Source organism: Ambystoma mexicanum, chromosome 3q, assembly GCF_040938575.1.
Source record: "Ambystoma mexicanum isolate Mex_15411 chromosome 3q, UKY_AmexF1_1, whole genome shotgun sequence".
Taxonomy (NCBI): domain Eukaryota; kingdom Metazoa; phylum Chordata; class Amphibia; order Caudata; family Ambystomatidae; genus Ambystoma; species Ambystoma mexicanum.
Genome location: NC_090926.1, coordinates 1222562080 through 1222582085, shown reverse-complemented (window position 1 = coordinate 1222582085; position 20006 = coordinate 1222562080). Strand labels below are relative to the sequence as shown.

At 48.1% G+C, this 20006-nt stretch overlaps 1 protein-coding gene across 3 annotated transcripts in view; it reads left to right on the top strand.

Annotated features, from left to right (window-relative positions):
* The first annotated feature begins 4590 nt into the window (after positions 1–4590).
* Positions 4591–20006, top strand: part of PRDX2 (peroxiredoxin 2) — a 70989-nt gene continuing 55573 nt past the window's right edge. Inside the window, exons 1-3 of one of the 3 annotated variants that reach the window (XM_069604127.1) lie at positions 4591–4721; positions 13969–14075; positions 15800–15953. In XM_069604127.1, the coding sequence (XP_069460228.1) occupies positions 4606–4721; positions 13969–14075; positions 15800–15953 (377 nt within the window). In that variant the 5' untranslated portion in view covers positions 4591–4605. Of the gene's footprint in view, positions 4722–12880; positions 12943–13450; positions 13613–13968; positions 14076–15799; positions 15954–20006 lie in introns of those variants that run through there. The other 2 variants (XM_069604128.1, XM_069604129.1) reach the window with 2 other exon arrangements.

Here is a 20006-nt window from a genome sequence, read left to right as displayed (position 1 = left end):
CTTCAACTTGAATCAAAGCGCAGCCGGGCGGGGGGGTTTGTCATGAGTTTTGACCCATGTTGAATCAATAGACTGGGTAGATGTGGGGATGAGCTGTCGCCGCCCATTATTCTATCCCAGAACAAACTAAATCAATAGACTGGGTGGATGTGGGGATGAGCTATCGCCGCCCACATTCACGCCAGAATAGGAGAACTGCGCAGTTGGGACGAGACCACTCCAAAGATACAACCTTCTTGTGGGGAATTCATTTTCTTAATCCCAAAAATGGTTGCATTACCAGTACTCACCACTATCAGAAAGCCGGCGTTTTAAAACCACCAGACTTTTGTGTAAAACTGAACAAATGAAACAAAACCAGACCAAGGAAAGACTTGCGAAGAGGTGGATACAATGTAAAACTATATTCTGAAATGACTTGAAGGAATTAATTATTTAATGTATATGTAAAAATTGTAAGTGATTTAAACTGGGAACAAAAAGTGACATTTAGCTGAAACCTGGCTTAATGAAACTGAATTCTGCCTGACAACTACCCCCGACAGGAGTTGATACTGGATCAACAGCTGTGTTCCCAGGCCTGGCTGCCAGGCCTGGCTGCATCCTGAGGTCACATGGCCCTGTTGATTAGATTAGGGGTGGAGCAGCTGGGGACTACAGGGAGTTGAACAAAGGCCTGTCCTGGACTCGGGCAAATGTTATATTGGGGGCGTCGTAAAAGTGGCTTCCTCTTAGGGGGAACTGGGAGGGGCAGTACCTCTGCTAGCAGCTGAGCTTGGGGGAAGTGGATAAACCAGTTATTTCACGCTGTTATGTGGGAAGCCACACCCCTTTTTGACCAGGGCATAATTTTAAAAAGATAGATAACTCAAAGTGCGGACTTGTCAGAATTATATAAGTAATATCATTATTTTTGTGATTTTTCTGTGAACATTTTGAGATGCGTTAGGACCCTGTGGTGTATTCTGGGGGGTTGCGAGCGGAAAATAAGGTCTCACTCCAAATGTCTGCATGTTAAAAATCTGACACTTCATCAATTAATGTCCATACTCCTTGCGCACATGTGTGTAAATTTGGGTAAATGTCCGATATTGCAAAACCAGTTAAAAAGCGCAAAATGTTGTCATTTTTTAATGCAAGCCCCCAGGAAGAACAGAGGCGGACAAACATAGACCATAAGGAATATATAATGTGCACATGTCATTCCAACAAATTGTATATCTGGGAAGGATGTATTTGAATCAAATATAGATTTGTGGGCAAACTGACCAGGGGAGGTTCCTCTGACCATAAAACCTACAGCATCACTCTGACTCACATTCCTTCCCCCAATCATGGGAGAGGGGAGAATTGGGCCAATGACAAGTAGAGAGGGGCAGGCTTAGCTAGGCCCAGGCACACACCCATTTTCAAAACACATAAAAAGAGACTGCTGGCACAGGTAGAGACATTCAATTCCATTTTCTGCGGAGCATGCTGACCGACGACTTCACATCCAGAGATCCAGACTTCAAATCCATCAATCTCCAAAGACCAGAACTTTACTTCAGAACTTAAAGCAAGGGCCTAAACCCACAAACTGAGAACTCTTCTCAGCAGGCCTCAGCAACCTTAAAATCATTTGAAAACTATTCCACAGCCGGGCGAGCTGTTTGAATTCTTTTGCCAAGAACAATTGCCAGAGACCAGACCAGAGATCCAGAGTGACCCAGACCGCTGTGAGCAGAATCAGAGAGCTGACCCAGATCACTGTGAAGTGCCGAGACCAGAACCGGAGTCCAGTCCAAAACCTGACCAGATCCGTGGCGAGGACTATTTCAAATTTATATTGTGAGTACCTAGCAGAACTGTGCAGAACCAACCTCTTAGTTAAAATAATCTAATCCAAACTATTTTAACCTAAGTAGAACAGCCTCCTAGAAATCGTGTCATCTGTCATTTGTAAAGCTGCACAACTGTCACCTGTCAATTCTGAAGCTGCAAGCTGTCACCTGTCATTTTGAGTTTACTTTAAATCTGAAAAACTACCTTTATTTAATCGTCCGTATCTCTGGGACCGTTTGGGCTAGGAACACAATTTAACGTTCCCCTGAAAGCTTAGAATCTAGGCTTTCCAACGAACCTAGAACCGACTTCCAACTCCTTATACTTTTTCTGCAATCGCGAGACATGCACTCGCGAAATTTACCGCGATTTGCGATTTTGGCTCAATTTCTCCACTTGTCAAAATAGCAGCTCCATTCTTTCCTTTGTTAAAATGCGTTTGCAACTTGGTAATAAATCATAGAGCATTGCTAAAGTGAGCCTGAGCTCATCCCAAGTATCTCTCACTCACCCTGAACCTCCTAAAGGGAATTAAAAGCATTTTCAGCATATTTCTCACTTCATTGCCACCACATTCAAGGCACTTGGGCCTGTGTTTTAAAACTCATACCGGTTTTCTCTAACCTTGCTGGGCTGGGAATTGAATTTCGTATTGTATTTGATTGCATTCCTGAGAACTGTGTGTGTTACTTCCATCTCCTTCAATTTCTTACATTGCATAGGGGAGGGGGGTGAATTGCCAGAGAAAAAGTGATTATCGTATTTTTTGCTAAAATCATAAAGTATTTCTGTACTGCATTTTATTCCTCATTGCTTTTCCCTTGAAATCATAAAAGTATTTTTGCTACTTGGTCCATCCTATACTAACTCCTCATTGATTATAAAGAAGTGTGCTAGTGTCAGATTACCCATTGTTGATTAACATTATATTTATAAGGGCGATATCGATTATTAATTTATTATAAAAGCGTGGTATCTATATTTTGTTTTATTTCTCAAATAAACCTTTTAAACTTGCAAAACAGAACTACTTCTTGGCTCAGTGGGGTCAGGGGGATTCTAAGAGAGGGGTGTTATATAGGGGTAGTCATCCAGAACTCATGAACTGGACATAAAGATATATCAATAAGGGTTTCCATTCAGTATCACAGACTAGGCATTGACTTAGCTGTAGTGTTGAATTGAATCCTCTTACAAATGCACACAAAAAACAACTCTTAATCAGGATTTTACAGGGGTAAACCTCTGTGTTTTACACTTCAAAAAGCACCCTTTTCAACATTTTCTGGAACGAGGATACGTACCACACAACAATCTAAGTGTCACCACCGGGCAATTGCCACACTGGCTAGCCACTGGCTGAGAATACTGCAGCCATCTAGCGTTCATTACACTTCGCGTTCCTAAGTTAAAAAAAAGTTGGAGCAGATGTCTGAGAGAACTGGACACATACATTTTTGTTAGATTTTTCAATCCAGGAAAATACGGCCCAATTAAGCACCAAAGACACAAAACTTCATTTTTTTTCTCTCTTAATATATATTTGCTTATTTTATGAATAGTGGAAAGGTTTAAATTAAACCAAACCACTAATTAAAGTATATATATATCTATATCTATATATATAGATATAGATATATATATACAGGGCTCAAGTCGAGGGTACAGGTGGGGGGGACGGAGTCCACCCACTTTTTCCAGAGGGTGGACTCAGTCCCCCAAGCTAATGAGAAACATTGAATGTCCTTTTTGAATTTATGAATTAAAGCAGACCTCGGGGATAGAACCACAGTGGTTTGTAGGCCGAACACTTCACCTCTGCACTATATAACCTGATGAAAAAGAACAAAACAACTAAAGGTGAAATGTCCCATTTTGGTCCTGCAAGCTCCAGGGAAAACATTTCTATTGGTTCTTGGAGTTTAAAACATGATATGATTTGGCATTTGTAAAGCGCCTCTGCACAAGTGTTTCAAGACATGCACACCTTTTAACATTTTCAAAAACACTATTAGAGGAAAATATCCCGTCTTGGTTTTGTGTGAGTGTTGGTTTTATGGAAGCCAAATGCCATTCGTCCTGTGCAATTTGGGTGGTTATGCAAAGCCAATTCAATGAAATGTGCATATTTCACCTTGATATGCTAATTGCTGGCGACATCACATCACATTGAGTTTGTTGATGAGTCCCCCCACTTTAATTTTTAGGACTTGGCCCCTGTATATATATACACACACACACACATATAAAACTGCTGGGCGCCGCTGCAACACATCTATGCATTTTTGAAGATAATGTATGCAAGTGATTTTTTCTCAGTTGTAGGCAATTTGGCCCCTTCACATCATACGTGGGGTGTCACAGCCCTCATTAGCAGGCACCGCGCGTGGCGGTGTCACAGCCCTCATTAGCAGGCACCGCGCGTGGCGGTGTCACAGCCCTCATTATCAGGCACCGCACGTGGCGGTGTCACAGTCTCGCGCTGCACAGGCCTCGTGATACTGAAAGCAGCCTCTGCATGCATGCACGCACAGCCATAGACCGCGCAGCTTGAGAAGCACCTGCACCAAGCTGCACAAAGCCGGGCGCGACCACAATCACTCGAGGGGGTGGATGGTACGAGATGGGGGATTTAACTATCGTTTCTCCTAGCCCACGTGACAAAACCAGAACTCTCGAGTGTTAAGAGGTGCTTTTCACGATCACAGCATTCGGAAAGCGTCATCTACGCGCCCCCCTAGAGTTGGTACATTCCAGAGTAAACGCTACCCCTCTCCCGGAATGGTTTGGTCCGGGCAGGCATCTTCGTCTATAAATGGCCCATTGAGCCGCTGTGGCAGCTGCAGAGAAAGAAGGGGTGCGAGGTTTGAGAGCGGTGCAGTGAGTGTGCAGAAAAGGTACAGGGGCGCCCCAGGGCGTGTGCATCACTCCTGGGGAAGCAGCGCTGCCGTTTGCTGTTCTTGACTTTAGCTCCATATTAATGAGGCTTGAGTGATGGGTGTAATATATTTGGGAACCAGGGTTGCTTCTTTGTGCGGGAATTATTAAGTGGCCGGCCGTGGTGCAAGCTTGCCGGCGGTTTGTGGTGTTGTGCCCATTTGGGCTGGGTGGGTGGTTTTATGCCTGTGCATGGGGTACACGTGTGGTTGAGGGAGGGAGTGCGTGGGTAGGTTGCACTAGGGGCCGTTATATTCAACGCTTTAAATGGCGCCGCGGGGCCACTTTAAGAGTTTGTGCTCACTCGCTTGAGTGCGTGGCTGTGTTGTGCTCCGAGGAATGTCTGGAAATGTAGTTTAAACCTGGAGCTTAAAGCACAGTGTGTCAGTCCCACCCCCGCCCCCCAGTAACTCGGCCACACCACTCCAACACCAAACCCAGGTTTGTCACAATGGGGTGTACACCCCCTGAAGACCAGGGGTGAACTGGCCTATGGGGATCTCTGGCTATTTCCCGGTAGGCCTCCGCCTTCTGGGCCCCTTGTGTGGTAACCTGTTTTATTTCCACATTTTGTCATAGGAAAAGGGCTGGGCTCGCTGAAAATGTGTAACTTTGAACATAATTTCAAGGGTCTCTTTTGGTTCCCCGTCCACCCCTGCTGAAGACCCTTAAACAGCAGATACCGCGTGCTTGTATTATACTCTATAGCGTGGTGCCTTTTGGGGCAGGTGGCACGAGCACTGGGATTTGGTAATACAATGTGGCCTCAAAGCCTTGTCTGAAGCAGGCGCTGAACGACTCCTGCACACTGCCTCCTTTCCAGGAATTCCCAGTCCCCCACTTTCCCCTCCTTTGTGGAGTTAAAGTTAGTGTTGGGACTCGCATATGATCCCATCCATTTATTGTGTCCCTCCGGCGTCAAGATGGTGCCGAGGACAGTAATGTGGGGTACTCTTTTCGTACACATGATGGAGACATGTGGCAGGAGCAGGGTACGAACGTGTGCTAAATGTGAAACCATGCTTTAGGTTAGCGCGTGCCTGGAGAGATCTACTCCTTGGTGTGTGCGCCCTGGGTGGTCCCTTAGTGAATCTGTTTTGCAAGATACTGTATTTATCTTGGGTGCTGTTTGGCTGCCCTACCACTGAAGTGTATTTATCTTGGGTGTTGCATGCTTGCCCTCCCACTGCGCAGGCCTGTAAATGCCATACCAAACAATGGGGACCCACTTGAATTCTGTTGACCTTGTTAGTGCCTTTGGCATTGAAAAGGCTCCGGTCTCTGAGTTAGCTGATAATTGGTTCTCTAGTCGTGGTCTAATGAAGGACCATGGAGGCTACTGGAAGCCTTTCTGCCCCCCCCACCCCCTGCGGTTTTTCACCTTGGTGAAGTCTGTTTGACTGGAAGCCAGTGAAATGCAAGCCAGTGGTATCCAGCCCTTTGTGTAGTGTGTCTGGTACAGTGTAGGTAAACGCATTCCTGATTTTTGGCTGGTCGTAGTACAGTTCCTATTCATTTTGACAGCTTTTATGGTCTTTGGGTAGATGCTGGATGGAACACTTGTTTTATTTTTTTCTTGGTTTGGCCCCGTTGTCGAAGGAAAGACCGTGATCAATGTGGCGCCACCTGCACACTCAGTGGTTAATGGCATACAGAGAGCGGGCCCACTTGGGTCGCCCAGGGACCTATTGAGTCTAGCAACAAAGGTCCTCTGATGATCTTAGAGTTCAAACCCTTATCAAAGGTTCTCCTCTAGGCAGATGCCTTATTGGTTATGGTCTCACCCAAAATTCCTACGCAGGTTGTTAAATTTGCTGGGGCCCTTTTGGTGATCACTCTTACCAACCAGAATACATCCGGCATTTTCCCAATTCGCTGTCCTGTCATGCGGGCTCTAAGATAGTATGAACTTGTTTTGGGCGTTCAAAGGGTTAACTTACCTAGAGCACTCCATGTGCTTGTCCCAACTGATCACCTCTTGCACTTTTCGAAGTCACCAAATGTGCCCTTGCCACCAGTTAGTGATAATTGACTTGGCGACTAAGCAATGGTGCGCTGTCAATGTGTAGAATTGAGGTGGAAAGTGACTTTTTACAGTTGGCTAGTAGATTGCAACTTGCAATTTCTCCCCCTGCGTTGCATGCATTTTTCAATGCTACCTGCTGCAATATGGCGAGATAAGTTTCCAGCGGTGGGTGTCCCACCTTGTCTAGGTTGTGAAGCGGTTTGGTCTGTATCTGAAATCTCCCATTCCTTCCCCACCCTACTCGGATTCTCATGAACTGGAAAAACCAGCCGTGCCCTGCGACTACATTCAAACAGTAATGCATGCCCCAAGTCCAGTGCCAACAGTACCCAACCAACCTCTTAGCTGTGCTGCTCGTAAATTATAAGCACTGCATGGTCCAGAATTAGTTTTGATTAGCAAGAGCTGAACCCAACTCATGGTGTCGGGCATCACCCAGAAGGCTGGAGCTAAGCGACTGGGGGTGAACCTGGAGTGCCCAGTGCACTGCAAATCTAACTTCCATACGAGATGCACACTTTAACATATTGGCCATATGTTTGAATTCTTAATATTCTCACAATTTTAATGTCACATATGCATGTTTGTAAGGCACCATTTGGCCTAGGGAGCCAAGTAGTTTGTTTTAAGCTAACCAGGCTATCCTGTGTAAGCAGGAGCTAAATGGCACGCTGCAATTTTGAACCCTGCACTAAACGGTTTCCCCAAAGGCGCTGGGGATAGTAAAAGATGTGCATGGAATTCCTGCACTGGTTCTTGCAGCAGGGGAAAGGCATGACGTCACTTGCCTCCTCGGCTTCACCACATGCACATAGTGCCCAATTCCTCGCTCGCCGAGGCCTGCTTGCACGCAGTGTTTCTAGCTCAGGCTTGTATCATTTGAGTAGCTTAGAACTCAATACGCTGCACGGATCCCTGTCATTGAGCTCAGTTATAGCAATTGGTATTTGATCATTTGAAGTCATTTAGCCCTCTCCCCCCTACCCCACCATCTGCTCCTGTTGAGGCATGTAACTATAATTGCAGTACCTTTTGGGATACTGCAGAAAACCTGTGCAAACCAAAGGTATGTTACCAGGGTGGAAACTCTGGCCTCTAGCAATATGTGAATAGCTTCTGATTACCAGTAAGCAATGTATTCTAAATAAGGCCATTATACCATGAGAAACTGAGTGTTTGGTTTACCTCATTGCTGAAGAGTATCTACACCTGGTGAAATCCCCCCTTTTAAATGCACCAGCAGGGAGCCTGCAATAGGGGGGTGGTAAACTTTACATTGCCAGCTGCTAGCTAGGCATAGTCACTAGATTCCCCCCTCCCCAACCCCCCGGTTCTTGACATGCACACAGCACACCATTTCTTACTCGACAGGTGTCTGTGATCACTCTCAGTAACTAGTGGAGAGTACCTGTTTAGAGGCTTTATAGCTCGAAATTAAGATTGGATAAGCAGGAGCTACAAGCAGCTCAGGGGTATCCAGCAGTAACCGGTCACCAGGAGCTACCACTGGGGAACGAGGAGCTAGTACATAGCGTTTCGCATATCTAACTTCCACATAAAATGTAAACTTATAATTTTATCCATCATTTATGACCCCATATACTTTAAATTTCCTAGGTATGTCTTAATGTTTGAGTTGCGTTCACATAGGTGTTTGCTCAACATCAGCTGGTCTGGTCAGTCAAGAGTAGTTCCTGGTGGCTGTTGGTGTCAAGCTAGCCAGGCTCTTCTAGGCTAGAAGCGGGATCTAAATGGCTCCCAGCTCCACTCCGTTTTAAAACCTGCTGGACCCACGTTGACTATGTTGCACTCTCCACTATCCGTTGGTGAACATTTCACTCAAGTAAAAAGTGTGGCAGTCATATGGCTAACTGGCTCGTGGCCAAGGTTGAGTGACTTGTGTTTGGCCAATACCTCCCATTTCTGCACATGGTGGATACCTTGACGTATGTTTTTGAACTGGCTGCACTATTTTGAATGTAATGTCTTTGACAAATGGTCTCCATTCTTTTGGAGCCCCCCTGTGGGCCTCTGCTAATCCCCAGGTTTCTGTAAATCCCTCTGAGATCTGGTAGGTGACCCTCTAATGAATTTGCCAGAAATAGTCTAAGGTGGGGTTGGCATAAACCAGGCCCTGAAGGGTTTGAAATTAAGATTCCAGGAGCTAAAACCAGCTCCTGGGTGACTGGCATCTTCCAGTAGGCAGGAGCTACCGGCGGAGAACACAGCAGACCGCAAATCAAACTTCTGCAGGAGAGCTGAACTTTAACTTTAATGCACATTACGTATGATCCTTTGTTTAAGTGTGCTACAGGTCTCCTAATTATTCTTTAGTGACTTTCTCAAATAATCAGTTAATGTCACATTTGTGTGGCATCCGTTGTCCTGCGCAGCCTAAAGTAGCTCCTGGTAGCTGTTGGCTTCAAGCTAACCATGCTCTCCTAGGCTAGCGGCAGTATCTAAATGGCTCCCAGCCCCCCAATTTCCATCCCCTTCAGGCCTGGGAGGAATGTTTGGTAGTGTCTGCACCTGTGTTGGAAGCGAAGGCCTCCTTAACTCACATGCTGCTTGCACCAGACCAAAGGAGGCAGGAGCCAGGTGTACGACAGTCATGTTATGGATGCTGGCGTGGCACTGTAGTATCCACTTGCAAATGGAGCGATCGGAACTCCTGGCCGTTCTGTAGGCTGGCAGCCCTAGAGGAATGATTAAATGACAGTGTAAAAAGCAGAGAAGAAAGAGGTTGGGTAGGGAGGCACTCCAAATGGTAAAGCATATTCAGAATACAAATAATAGGTCGCCCATGAGGGTCTTCAATTGTGTATATGATAGTGCGATGTACTTCAGGTGCAGGGGGGGAGAAACTCGAGGTTCAGCAAAACGAAAGCAGGAAACACACACCGACTATTGCTAGTCGGTAACCCTCTGCTGCACTCCTAGCGGGAACTAGTCCCAAGTGGTAGTTGTACCTTGTATATGCTAAAAGCTCCAAGTAAGGAGTGTTAGATGTACAAGGGTAAATGTCAAATAAATGTTACAAAATAATAAATTTACTCTAATGTTCAAAAGGCAAGCAGTATATCTGGGACTGTCAATCTGTAAATCTACAGACAAGAAAACATCAGGCTGAGAGTAGACAGATTAAAAAGTAGACCCATTAGGTAATATATCCAAACATAAACAATTTTAATTTGTAGCATACTCCTCCATCGGAGTGTTTTAACATTGATCGCCTTCACAGATCAGTTTGTACAGGTCAATTGATGATTCAAAAACAAAAGACAAAATTAGATTTGAGCTGAACAAAGTACTCAAACATAACCTGTTTAGTTAAGAAACCAAATGGTAGGGTAATTCATATGCAGGGTAGTCACCACCTTGGTGTTGCCCTGCTACTGAGCAGTTACATTCACTCTGCTCAGGGTTCCTAAAGACACTCCTATTGGGTAATCAGTGCCTACGCATTTCGGATTAGAGAATCCATCTTCAGGGCAGGACGTGTTTTAGTTTCATCAGACTTCAGTTGCAATTCCTACAAAGTATAAGGATCCACTAATTAGGTCTAGAACGTATTTGGAGGAATCTATCGTTTAACTCACATAAATGGAAGTACACTGACCTGCTCTTCTTGAGAAGCAGAATCTAATCATAATCACCTGTATGGTTGAGATAACATAAAATGCCACTTGTAAAAGTTTGACCTTGTGCACGAAACCATATTGAAAGATACTTGTACTGTAGAATGTGGTTACTCACCCAGTCACAAGACAGCTGTGTCTCGCCGGGTGCAAGGGCAGTGTCAGGCTGGATTACCGGGATTGGGTAGCTGGAGGCATGGAAAAGAATCTAGGTTACTGACAACTAAAGGCGTATCACTATATGCGTTTTATGGGCATAGTGAGAGAAGCACCGTGAATTCAGAGGTATTATTAATGAAAATCTACATTAACCAGAACATCAGGCAAACCCACTAAGGGAGTCAGTCACCCCAGTAGAGGGCGTTAGGTGTAGTTTCTGCACCGAGTATTGTGCAACGATAGACTATTTACTGTGATCACGCAATAATTGTGGTCATCAATCAATACACATAAGAGTAATGCTTACTTACATAGCAAGGATCGCCCACCCCACGCCAAAGCGAAAAAGCAGCCGCTCAAACGGGCGCGCTGCACGGCAAAGAGAAGAAGCAGCCGCTCACACGGGCGCGCTGCACGGCACTCCCAAGCTAAATGCGTTGCCATGGGAGCGGTGCGCAGACGTGTCCTCGCGTGGGACGCCATCTTTGTGTGGGACTGCCCGTTCCAGGTACGATCTTGCACAATACAAACGTCAGACTTCAGATTGAAGTACCGCTCAATAGTAGGTGAACAGTACTGCAGTGCATGGTGCGGTCTGGGTGGAAGAACATTGTAGGAGTGAGAAAACAACTTAGAAGTTGTATATACCGAGTATACCGTATCGCGCATGCGCTACATGCTCAGTTGCTAGGGACGCGTTCAGGCCTGCGTTGTGCTCTAAATGTATTGCTTTCTATGTGGATCCCAGCTCGAATAGGACGAGGGGACGCCTCGACCGTAAATCGAACGGACGTGCTGAGGTGGGCATGCGGGTGTGGGGGCGAGCCTCCTTAAGTGTTTGGGAAGCGGGGGGAGGGGCAAAGAGGCAGCGGGGAGCTGAAGGCCTCCTTAACTCGCATGCTGCTTGCACCAGACCAAAGGAGGCAGGAGCCAGGTGTACCAGACAGTCATGTTATGGATGCTGGAGTGGCACTGTAGTATCCACTTGCAAATGGAACGATCGGAACTCCTGGCCGTTCTGTAGGCTGGCAGCCCTAGAGGAATGATTAAATGACAGTGTAAAAAGCAGACCAGGTGCAATGCCACCAGAGGGAACCCACATTCCATCCTTGGCTGCCTTCTGTGCAGCTTCAATCGGTTCATCACTACTGTTGCCTAGTGACCACTAGTCTACTGCTGATCTATGCATGCAGCATCGGACAGTACTGACCGTTTCTGGTGTTTCAGTGGCAAGGGGGGGGTGTTGGTGTGATGGAAGGAAGGGGTGTGAAAATCCTGTGGTGTAGGTGTGCCGAGTCATTATGATTCTAGCTGGGTAGTCTTCTGGATGTTTCATCTTGTGCCGCCTATGGATGTATCGGAAGTTGGCACTGATCTGGTTGGCCGCTGTTGTGCCGGATGCGGGGCTAGGGTGAGGCGTGGTGGTGTTGCATTGGTGTGGTACGTTTGTAGGCTTCATGACTGGACTAGAAAGTGTAGAAGTGGCTGTTGGTGGGGTAGGGAACCTTTTTTTGGATGGAGGTGGGATTATTGATGTAGTGTTGCTGAAATGGTTGGTTGCCTTTGAATGGTCCTTGTTGATCAGGAGTGTAGGGGTACCAAACCGAAGAAATCCATCTCTTCTAATGCTTGTCCACTGCTTTTCATGCAGGCCTATCGCATGCTCGGGTGCCGAGGCTTGTCTGGAGTGTGGTGGTGGTGCGCGTGCGTTGAGGTTTGGGTGTTGACGGGTGTTCAGCGTTTGTCTGGGCATAGGATGCTGGTGCTTCTATTGGACCTGACCGTTCTGATTGGCATGCATTGGATCCTTGCCGTTGAAGAGATGGGGGAGGTCTAGTTTGGAAGTGGCGCCTTTGGAGTGTCCAGTTGCTGTCTGTTCAGCGGACAAGCCGGCAAGCCGGGAGCCCGCGGTGGCTGGCATTTGGTAGTCTTAATATTGAGGCATCTCTGCTGTGGTTCTGTGCCATGGCTTTAAGCTGAAGAATCGGCTCTGACTCTTGGGCAGAGGCTCGGCTCCCATTTCCTCTGTCATAGGGGTGGTGTAGGGATCGATGTCGCTTCCGGTGTCTGTTCTCCACGAGTTAAGATCCATCCACGTGAGGCCTGAGCTCCTGGTTCAGGGGGGTAGGGAGGTCTCTGGCTGCCTGCTCTGTGGAGTTTGAAAGCTCATGCATTCTTTTCCAATTGGCCTCCCCTCTCGCTTGCACCGGGTGGGGCTCCTTACCTCGTGGAGCCGGGATCAGGCCCGAGCAAACGGTCACACATTGTGTGTTTGCAAATCTCTTCCTGGAGGGTCTGATTGCTTCCTTTGATGGGATGTTTGCAAGGCTTTCCTGCGGCTTTTCTGCCGCGGTGCAGGTACTTTGGTGTCTGGTTGGTATCCGGCGTGTTGGTGTGTTCCTTAAGACCCCAGATGTCTGCAAGCCGCCTGGGTCTAAGCCGAAGCAGGTGGCTGGGGGAGGGAGGGCATGGGAGACTGCTCGTGTGGTGGGGGTTGTGCTGTGGGCGTGCTGGTACACGAGTCTCGGATCCGTGCGTGGCTCAGGCAAGAATTCACTGGCAGGAGCACTGAAGCTTTAGTGCACTTTCTAACCAATCTTTGGGGAGGGGGCTCCCCCATTGCATTTCTTACATTAAGGGAAATAAAGCGCCGTTTGCATTTCTCTGCAGGTTGTCATCGACCATTAGAATGTTTCAGCTCCTTCTTGGCAGTATTTCAAACCTGTGTGCACCAATTGTGGGGCGCAGGGGCACACCGCAGGATGGCGCCGTGGTCCACAACTAGCCGAAGGGATGGCTCCGCTATCTGGGGCGTTGCCCTGCACAGCAGCCGCCCAGAGTGCTGGCTTCTGTCAATCCCTATCATTGCCAACATGGGCGAGCTCTGCTCTCTGCAGCTTTGGGCCTCGGCGAATATTTATTGCGTGGTCTCGTGAGGATGGCACGGGTGCAACGCGCTCGCCTTGGAAGCATGACCATGCGGAGCAACGCAAGTTCGATCCCTGGTTCCGCGCTTAGAAACCTCTGGGTATTAAGCGCGTTATAAATGACCAATAACAATAAAAGTAAAATAAATAGCTTGAAGTTAAGCGACTCTGCGTTCAGCAGAGCAGGCCCACGGGACCCAATTCTCCCCTCTAGATACGGGGCTGCACACCCCTTGGTGCAGAGGGCTTCGTTGATCTGCAAGATGTGAGCCTTGCCCAGATAGCCACAGGATTTAATTTGTCAGGTCAATGCATAAAAAGCAGCCAAATTGGTTGACGCTTTTCCAGTTTCACGTAAAAGGATGCTGAGGCGCTATACCTGTGAGGTCAACCCAGGCACTTGCCCACCAAGTGTTAGTGAAAATCCACTGTTCACGTCCCTTTGTTCATTTTACAGAACAATGACGTCTGGCAAAGCACACGTTGGAAAGCTCGCCCCGGACTTCGAGGCCACGGCTGTAGTGAATGGAGAGTTTAAAGACATCAAGCTGTCGGATTATAGAGGTAATGTGCTGTTGGGACTATACAAAATGCAGTAAATGTAAACCAGTGCATTAAGTGGGCCGGGGCTAGCCAGGGTAGAGTACTGGTAGTGTCAAAGGGCTCCTGACCCGGGCCTCTTGCCAGGGCTCCTTAGATAGCCGTTTCACAGCAGGGGGCGGGGGATGCGTTCTCATTCCACTTGCACTAAAGTACACCTTCCCAATGCAAGGCTCCTAATTTGGTTGAAGTCCCTGCTACTGGTGATGTGCAGACTTTGCACTGCATAGCTGCCGTTTGAGGTCTTGCACTTTGCTCGTATGTCAAGGGTATGTGTTGCTCCATGTTAAGAGCGTAACCCTGGAATTTGGTTCTGATATGCTGTTGCATGTAGTTTGTATGGCAATCAGTTTTATTTTTGCTTGGGCCTTCCCACTGAGGCTAGGGCGTGCATTTAGAGGGCCGAGCACCCGGAATGTGCACCTGGCGGCAGCGTTTTTACCTGGTACGTGAAGGGTGCACTAAGAGCAGAGACGGCTGCCTGCACATTACATGTCATTACAGGTCTTGTGTTCTGCCTCCTCGCCCACTCCAGATAACCCTGTAATCTGGGCCCTGCTGTCACTAAAGAACACCGGCCTTAATCTGCTTTTATTTCTCCTAATCGAAGTATTTTTAGAGCCCCGTGTGCCACATGCAGGGAGGGCAGGGGTTAGTTAAAATCAGGAAATAAGATGCTTCAGAGGGAGGGATGCAACAGGGCGAAATTGCTGTGGTGGCATGGGTGCCATCCTATTATGTGGTCCTATTTCTGCCAAATCTGTAGGATTTCAATTGATTGACTTGTTTGTTTATATAGCGCACCTATCCTCGGGTAGCTGGGCGCGTTACATAAGGTTACATAATGGGATGCTCTTTAATGTTGGCTCCATACTCCATCTATACGTAGAGGTTGCTTATTTTCCCAGCTATCTGTTGTACCCAGGCCCCAGATTGTTAGTTCTGTGACTGCCAAGGGTGGCCTAGTCAAGACTACACTATATGAAGGTCAGTGTTGTTGGTAAGTCTGTAGTCATCAACCGTGAGCTCCCTGTGGCGCGGAACCGGAAAGGGAGAGAAGGCCCTCGTCTGTGCTTCGGCTTAAGCTTTCCACGACACCAGGGTGTCACTGTGAGCCTTTATTATGCGCACAAGTACATGCCCTCTTGTTGGCTCCCTAGGCCCTGAATAGCCAGGGTCTCCCTAGATTGAGACAGCTGGGACGAACTACAGGTCATTTCATATGAGGGGGTCTTGTGAGCTGTAGTTCCTGGCCCCCCAAGGCCTGCTTGGAACTTGGTGCAGGTGGTTAATGATGTGGGAGGCGGGTTCCTCCTGGGCTCTTGGTAAATCTTGGGCATACAGTGTAAGATTACCCTTCTCAAACTGGGCTGCAGTTCACTTGGTCCAATAGAGGGTTTCTTTGGCTGTGAGGGGTGGCAGCCTACATGTGCAGGTGGTTAGTGGGTGAGGTGGGTTGCTTTGCATGCCCCTCACTGTTCATGGGTGAGCAGGTGGTGGTTTATGCATGTGATGGAGCAGACCACAGGTCTTTCTGTACAGCCAGATTAGCGAGCTTGTGTCTTAGCTCTATGACCCGATCCGTGTTGTACCGGTTTACCTGCATGCACACAGCCTCCACCCATGGCTTGCAAGCCCCTGTTGAATGTCTAGATTGGCAGTCTGTTTTACTTTGATTTTTCTTTCAGGAAAGTATGTGGTTTTCTTCTTCTACCCATTGGACTTCACCTTCGTCTGCCCCACAGAGATAACAGCCTTCAGCGACCGTGCTGGCGAGTTCCGCAAGCTCGACTGTGAGGTCCTCGCTTGCTCGGTGGACTCGCACTTCACCCACCTTGCATGGTGAGTCTTCTTCTGGTAGCGGTGTATAACACCTTTACCCACTGCACATACATGCACTAGTTTTGCTAGGACTTTGACCCACCTGGTGTGGGTAAAACAATGCACATTGCAAATGCATGTGTTGTGCTGTCTGGTTGTTTGGTGCCTCTGCCAGTCTTGGCATGGACAGTTGAAACCGCCTGCTCAGGGCATGGTGTGCTCCTGTGCACATTCCCACACTTGATTGCTCCTCAGGGCATACACCACCTTGGACTGTATGGCTGTTGGTGCTGTGGTTTTCAGGGCATACACCACCTTGGACTGTATGGCTGTTGGTGCTGTGGTTTTCAGGGCATACACCACCTTGGACTGTATGGCTGTTGGTGCTGTGGTTTTCAGGGCATACACCACCTTGGACTGTATGGCTGTTGGTGCTGTGGTTTTCAGGGCATACACCACCTTGGACTGTATGGCTGTTGGTGCTGTGGTTTTCAGGGCATACACCACCTTGGACTGTATGGCTGTTGGTGCTGTGGTTTTCAATCTCATTCATTGTACATGGTGAACTTTAACTGGGTGAACTGGACCTAGCTTAACCCTTTAAGTGCCATGGGTATTTCTCCCCAGTGCCAGAGCCTTTTTTGGTGATTTTGGTATGTGGCCATTCAATGGCTTGTAACTTTTTTGTTACATGAGATATCTCGGCCAAATTTGGCTCCTTTTCTTCCCACATGTAGGCGGTCGTAACGCCACCCAGGAATCCCAGGTTGCTGTAGGGGGGTGAGAGAAAATAAGGAAAATGTGCGAAAATTTTGGGTTTTTTCAAAAAATGCCAATAAAATGATGCACAAAGAAGCCTGTGGTTTTTTCCTTGTAAGAGCTAGGAACAAATGGTTTGCTGTGCTGAGTTCCCCAATGTGTTGGCTTTCAGGAACAGGTTGAGTGGAAATGGAAAAAAATTATTTTGATGGGGATATCAACCGTTTTGTGAGAGGTAGGCGATTTTTGCCAATTGGACATGCATGGACGGAATGGAAGAAAAGGGCAGGAAAGCCAAATTGGAGGACAGAAAGGCATATATTTCTGAAAAGTAGACAAAATTCCAAGTTTAGGAAGGGGTGATTTGTATAGGTCAGGCAACAACTAGGTAGGGGAAACTGCCATCGAATGGGGGAAAAGCGGGAAAATGACTGAAAAAAAAGGTATGTGTTGGACATGGTTGGCTTGGTACGGCAATGGCTTCTATGAATTTTGAGAAAAGCAATGCTCCGCTACATTCCCCCGACTCTTGCAGTTAGGAGAGCATACCATTTTTGTAGTGTTTGTACAAAACAAGCAATACCACAAGCCAAACACTGAGCCATGGTACACAGGAGTTTTACGCTCACGGCCTGACCAGACGCACTTAGCATGTGTAAATTGGGAAAACCAATGTGGTGAGGAACGGCAGCCATACATTTTTTGAAAGAGCACAGGCAGACCTTTTCAAGGGTAGGTGACTTGTGCAGGTTACAAAAGTGTATGGTGGCTAAAGCAGCGACTAAATGTAGGTCACATTTGGGAAAAGAAAGGGTTGTGAGACAAAGGGCTCCAGCAAATGGGTCAAAACGTTATGAAAACCACACAAACACAACACATGGCCTACCGTCCCGCGTTCCCACAGGTGTCCCGATGAAAACGGTACCTCACATGTGTGGGTGCACCTACCTGGCCGCCAAGGGGAAAGCCCAAAACACAAGTAACCCCAAGTCTGTTTTCACACCGGAAATGTCACACTCTCCCATCATACAGATATGGGCCTCGGGTGTCCAAGCCACCGAGGAAAACAGGGAACCCCATGCATTTCCGAAAAGAGGACTCCCGTGGGAATCCGCAGAGGTATGATATGCCCAAATTGCCCCAGAATTTATTACCCAGACACCCCTGCAAAGTCCGAAATGTGGGGAAAAAAACGCTTTTTCCGCACATTTCGCTCGACGCACCCATCGAAACACGCCCCCCACAACACATGGCCTACCGTCACGCGTTCCCACAGGTGTCCCGATGAAAACGGTACCTCACATGTGTGGGTGCACCTACCTGGCCGCCAAGGGGAAAGCCTAAAACACAAGTAACCCCAAGTCTGTTTTCACACCGGAAATGTCACACTCTCACATCATACAGATATGGGCCTCGGGTGTCCAAGCCACCAAGGAAAACAGGGAACCCCATGCATTTCCGGAAAGAGGACACCCGTGGGAATCCGCAGAGGTATGATATGCCCAAATCGCCCCAGAATTTATTACCCAGACACCCCCGCAAAGTCCGAAATGTGGGAAAAAATACGCATTTTCCTCACATTTCGCTCGACTCACCCATCGAAACACGCCCCCAACAACACATGGCCTACCGTCCCGCGTTCCCACAGGTGTCCCGATGAAAACGGTACCTCACATGTGTGGGTGCACCTACCTGGCCGCCAAGGGGAAAGCCTAAAACACAAGTAACCCCAAGTCTGTTTTCAGAGGGAAAACTCAGACATTCTGCCGACCGGCACAAGGTACAGATATGGGCCTCGGGTGTCCAAGCCACCGAGGAAAACAGGGAACCCCATGCATTTCCGAAAAGAGGACACCCGTGGGAATCCGCAGAGGTATGATATGCCCAAATTGCCCCAGAATTTATTACCCAGACACCCCTGCAAAGTCCGAAATGTGGGGAAAAAAACGCTTTTTCCGCACATTTCGCTCGACGCACCCATCGAAACACGCCCCCCACAACACATGGCCTACCGTCACGCGTTCCCACAGGTGTCCCGATGAAAACGGTACCTCACATGTGTGGGTGCACCTACCTGGCCGCCAAGGGGAAAGCCTAAAACACAAGTAACCCCAAGTCTGTTTTCACACCGGAAATGTCACACTCTCACATCATACAGATATGGGCCTCGGGTGTCCAAGCCACCAAGGAAAACAGGGAACCCCATGCATTTCCGGAAAGAGGACACCCGTGGGAATCCGCAGAGGTATGATATGCCCAAATCGCCCCAGAATTTATTACCCAGACACCCCCGCAAAGTCCGAAATGTGGGAAAAAATACGCATTTTCCTCACATTTCGCTCGACTCACCCATCGAAACACGCCCCCAACAACACATGGCCTACCGTCCCGCGTTCCCACAGGTGTCCCGATGAAAACGGTACCTCACATGTGTGGGTGCACCTACCTGGCCGCCAAGGGGAAAGCCTAAAACACAAGTAACCCCAAGTCTGTTTTCAGAGGGAAAACTCAGACATTCTGCCGACCGGCACAATGTACAGATATGGGCCTCGGGTGTCCAAGCCACCGAGGAAAACGGGGAACCCCATGCATTTCCGAAAAGAGGACACCCGTGGGAATCCGCAGAGGTATGATATGCCCAAATTGCCCCAGAATTTATTACCCAGACACCCCTGCAAAGTCCGAAATGTGGGGAAAAAAACGCTTTTTCCGCACATTTCGCTCGACGCACCCATCGAAACATGCCCCCAACAACACATGGCCTACCGTCACGCGTTCCCACAGGTGTCCCGATGAAAACGGTACCTCACATGTGTGGGTGCACCTACCTGGCCGCCAAGGGGAAAGCCTAAAACACAAGTAACCCCAAGTCTGTTTTCACACCGGAAATGTCACACTCTCACATCATACAGATATGGGCCTCGGGTGTCCAAGCCACCAAGGAAAACAGGGAACCCCATGCATTTCCGGAAAGAGGACACCCGTGGGAATCCGCAGAGGTATGATATGCCCAAATCGCCCCAGAATTTATTACCCAGACACCCCCGCAAAGTCCGAAATGTGGGAAAAAATACGCATTTTCCTCACATTTCGCTCGACTCACCCATCGAAACACGCCCCCCACAACACATGGCCTACCGTCCCGCGTTCCCACAGGTGTCCCGATGAAAACGGTACCTCACATGTGTGGGTGCACCTACCTGGCCGCCAAGGGGAAAGCCTAAAACACAAGTAACCCCAAGTCTGTTTTCAGAGGGAAAACTCAGACATTCTGCCGACCGGCACAATGTACAGATATGGGCCTCGGGTGTCCAA